The sequence below is a fragment of the Stegastes partitus genome, unplaced genomic scaffold (assembly GCF_000690725.1).
Source record: "Stegastes partitus isolate 25-593 unplaced genomic scaffold, Stegastes_partitus-1.0.2 Scaffold1232, whole genome shotgun sequence".
NCBI classification, from domain to species: Eukaryota; Metazoa; Chordata; class Actinopteri; family Pomacentridae; genus Stegastes; species Stegastes partitus.
The window spans coordinates 41,163-45,700 of NW_007578963.1; the positions used below are offsets into that span (position 1 = coordinate 41,163).

General features: G+C 48.0%; 1 protein-coding gene across 1 annotated transcript in view; it reads left to right on the forward strand.

The window, feature by feature from the left end:
• mfhas1 (multifunctional ROCO family signaling regulator 1) overlaps positions 1 to 4,465 on the forward strand; it is a 23,039-nt gene extending 18,574 nt beyond the window's left edge. Inside the window, exons 2-3 of the mRNA XM_008297645.1 lie at positions 2,842 to 3,038; positions 3,717 to 4,465. Of these exons, the coding sequence (XP_008295867.1) occupies positions 2,842 to 2,972 (131 nt within the window). The 3' untranslated portion in view covers positions 2,973 to 3,038; positions 3,717 to 4,465. The remainder of the gene's footprint in view (positions 1 to 2,841; positions 3,039 to 3,716) is intronic.
• The last annotated feature ends 73 nt before the right edge of the window (positions 4,466 to 4,538 follow it).

Genomic DNA, 4,538 nt, shown 5'->3' on the forward strand with positions numbered 1-4,538 from the left:
TGTAACTGTACCTGAGTGTAACTGTAACTGGGAGTAACTGTAACTATACATGTAACTGTAACTGGGTGTAACTGTGGCTCCATCAGTGTTTCTGGCGTCAGACCAAACGGTTCAGACATTAAATGCAGAGAACAGATACGATCAATAACACTAATGGATTAAGTGCTGCTGAACAGGCAGACAGGAAGTGATGTCAGACAGACAGGATGTGATGTCAGATGTTTTTTCAGTCCTTCAGCTGTGAATTCTCTGGTTGAGTTTGAGGTTCTGCTGGTTCTGCTGGTGTCTCCAGAGCCCCTGTATCGATCGTCAGTGACAGAGCGTTCATGTCTTTGTCCTGAGCTGTGAGTTCAGATCCAGGTTGTAGACGTGTGGTGCATATTGTCCACCATTCTTTCAGCTTTTGGGGTTTCTACCTGCTCACTGCTGTTCGTCCTTCAGACCAGCCGGCTGGTTCTGAGGTTCTGAGCCTCCATGGTCTTCTGTGTTGTTGTGAGCGGGACTCAGGCTGAAGAGCAGCCGGTGGGTTGGTGCTGGCTCCGATATGTGGAGCTCACAGCCTGGTAATCTGCACAACACTGAGCTTTAAGGTGATTATGAGCTGGATCTGACCTTCAGGAATTATTCTGAACATCCTGAGATCCTGCAGTGATCGGCTCACACTGGGTCAGTGTTTGGGCTTTAACAGGGGCTGAGTCGGGCTGATCCACGGCCGGTTCAGGAGGCGGGTCAGCAGCCAGGACGGGACTCAGAACTACACAAAGAGACGATGTGTTTAACAGCATCTAAGACGAGCAGCGTTTCTGTTTGGTGGCTCTCTCTGGTTTTTATTCAGCTGAAACGGCTGCTGGTGAGAATAGACTGGGTGCAGCAGGTCTGAGCAGGACAACCGGCAGGCGCTGTGCTGCCAGGCCGGCTGGAGGCCGCTGCTCTGCGCTAAGCTGCCCTCGGCCTCATTATTATTATTGTTACTATGAGAGCAAACAGATGAGCTGCTGCAGGATCAGCAGATTTATTCTCCTTTATTTTAATCTCTGGAAACAACAACACTGCAGCCAGGAAACAGCGAACCCTGAGCTCAGACTCACAGGCTGCTTCAGGATCATATTTACTCATGTTGGTGTGCAGACGTTTGGTTCTGACAGTCGTTCTCTGTGTGACTCCATCAGCTGCTTTCTGGAAACAAAGAACTTCCTCCAGCGTCCGGTTCAGTCCAGAGATGTTCAGCTTAGTGTCTCAGAGGAAGGAAACCAGAAAACATTCACTGAAGGAGCTGAAGTCACTGAGTTTACTTAAACTGGTCAATAGTCAGACTAGTTGGTAATCACTGATGTCGTAGTTTGTGGCTGGTTGCTCTGTTTGCTGCTGCAGCTCTAGTCCACGACGGTTCAGCAGGTTCAGTCTAATGTTAGATGATAAGAGCTGATCAGTGGACACCAGACCAGACGGACCGGCTCTGACTGTGTCTGAATATCGTCCTTGAAGGTCTGTAAAGAGTCACCGCTGTGTTCGTTTCTCTCTTGTGGCTGAGCAGTGAACTGGTCTGAATACAACAAGCTGTGCAGATGGACTCTGGCAGTCACATGTGAAATGAGCTTTTTATTTTCACTTCTATGTGCTGTATCAGTTCCCATGACGCCGTGACAGTGAGCCTCCGTTAATGTGAAGCCTGACCGTCGTGCTGCTCCACCGACCGGCTTCGGGTTACATGGTGCTGACAGAGCAGGAGGATCTTCTCATGTCCTGATGCAGCTCTGGCTGCACTGGTCCAAGCTTGTTCACTTAGTTTATCCCAGTGAAGACAGCTGACCTGGTGTCCTGGTTCCAGTGGGAGGGCGCAGCGCCGCCCGCAGGGACTCGGTGGAGCTGCAGGTCACAGTGAAGACGCTGCCACCTGCTGGAACAATCCGTTACTGCACAACAGGAACCACGACTGAACTACGGTGTACAGATCCACTCAGCAGCTCCTGGATCGATTTAAACCACCGAGGTTCATGTTTCTCTGCAGCATGAAGTCCTGCCAGAACCAGAACCACATGAAGGAGGAGAGAGAACTCAGAGACGTCATCTGTCAGCAGGACTCAGTCAGAACCATGGAAATAATAAAAGAAAGCTTAATTTCATAGATCACTGATTTCACAAATGTTTTAAAAACAATATTCTATATTTAAGATAATGTTTAATACATTTATTTTGTTCATATAATCACCAAATAGCCTCCAGATGACATAAAATTAGTCCTAAATGACACAAAACCCGTCCAACACGACTTAAAATGACTTAAACTTGTCCAAATGACTGAAAACATGTAAATAATTACTTTAAAATTGTTCCAAATGACTTGAAACTCGTCCAAGATTCCTAAAGATGACCTGAAATGTGTCCCAGGTTGCTGCAGATGTGACCAGAATGACTTTAATCTGATCCAAGACGACTCAGAGTGACTTAAAACACCTGAATCTTGGTCTTAAATCACGTAAAGTCCTGCAGCTCTGTGGAACCAGAACCATGAAGGAGGAGAGAGAACTCAGAGATGCATCATTTCCAACAGTGTGAACAGACTCTCAGTGTTTCTAACCTCAGACATCCATGAACATGTGACCAAACGCTGTGAATAAACTGATGTTTGCAGGTTAGATAACGAGAAGGAGCCATGAAAGGAAACACAGAAGGTTCTTTTGTCTCAGATCTAGTTATCATATAAAGAGAGAATCTTTGTTTGTCATCACTGGTGTACAGATTTTAACAGGTTTGTGTTCCATGTCTACAGACATGTATGGACGTGATGAGAAGGACCGAGCGCCCTCTGACTGTGTCTGTTGTGTTCTGCTGCTGCTGCAGGTGAGCTGCTGAGTCAGCCGCGACCCGAAGGTCTGACCGAGATCATCTGTCCAAAGAACGGCTCTGAGCGGGTCAACGTGGCGCTGGTCTACCCCCCCACCCCCACCGTGCTCAGCCCCTGCCTCAAGTGACCCGACCCGCCTCACGGATCCCCAGAACCTCTGACCCGCCACGGGGCGCCGGACGCTGCTTCTCCTGTAGGTGAAACACTCACACATGTAGAGAAACCAGTGGAACCAGTCAGACCAGTCAGAACTGGTTCATCATTTAAACCAGTAAAATTAGCAGAAACACTCTAGAAGTGAAACTGGATCATTTATTTAGTCTGAAGGTGACGTCAGCACAGTTGTACAGATGGTTCCTGTTTTTACTCTGAACGGGTCCAGATCAGTGGGTCGGCAGGTATGCTGAGCCTACAGTCAGAGTTTTCAGTGTCACGAAGGTGGTTCTTGTTCTACCTACAAGATCTCCATGGTAACTGATGCTGTGGAGCTAGGTCTCCATGGTAACTGATGCTGTGGAGCTAGGTCTCCACGGTAACTGATGCTGAGGAGCAGGGTCTCCACGGTAACTGATGCTGTGGAGCCAGGTCTCCATGGTAACTGATGCTGTGGAGCTAGGTCTCCACGGTAACTGATGCTGTGGAACAGAGTGAACAGAGTCTGAAGCAGGAAGTCTGAGATGATGAAGCTGTGATCTCTGGTGGAGCTTTAGTTCATGTGGAGCCGACTACACAGAGAAAGTCTGGATGTGTCGGACTGGCTTCATTGTTCAGCTGTCTGGTGTTGTGGAGTTGTGTAGTTCTGACCTGTTGTGTAGTTCTGACCTGTTGTGTAGTTCTGACCTGTTGTGTTGTTGTTGTTGTTGTGTTGCAGGTTGTCGGTCTGACTTTCTTCACCCTGAACTGTCATTTAAGGAGCACAAACTTCCTCAGACCTTTACTTCCTGTTCTGCACCTGCTCAGACTCTCTGCAGCCTCACATGTAGCCACACGACTCCAGAAAACAGGAAGTGATGCAAGCGGACTCACCTGGACTCACCTGGACTCACCTGAAGCTGTGGGCGGAGGGAGCCTCCTGATTGGACTGTGCAGGATGACAGCGTGTTTGAGGAGAAGACGAGGCGACGTGTTCATCAGTGTGGTCACATGTTAGCATCCAGACACACAACATCAGCTTTGTTATCAGCAGCTTCACACAGACTCACAACCTGCATCACCGACTTCACACCTCACAGGTTGTACAATGGTTGCTCTAAATCTGAAACTGAAGCAATCACTTTTACTGTTTCATTATAGAGAGACACAAAAGAGACACAAAACAACCACAAAGAGACACAATGTGAACATTAAAGTGTTGCTCTGGATTCTGTGACCAACTGATGCACATGTTGTTCACTGTGAGACGAACTGATGTCCAGGTGTGTGTCCAGGTGTGTGTCCAGGTGTGTGTCCAGGTGTGTGTCCAGGTGTGTGAAGCAGATCTCAGCAGGGAGGTTGTGTTTGTGTAAATAATATCTTTATTTTTGTATGTTGAACTGGTTCAGTCAGTGAGCTGCATGATCACAGACACACACAGTTTGTATGTAGCTGCCAGCAGTCGAATAAACAGTGACTGGTTCAGTAGGCTGGGCTGCCTTCATTACCCCACAGTACTCTGTTACTGGATACCGGTACTCTGATTACCCCACAGTACTCT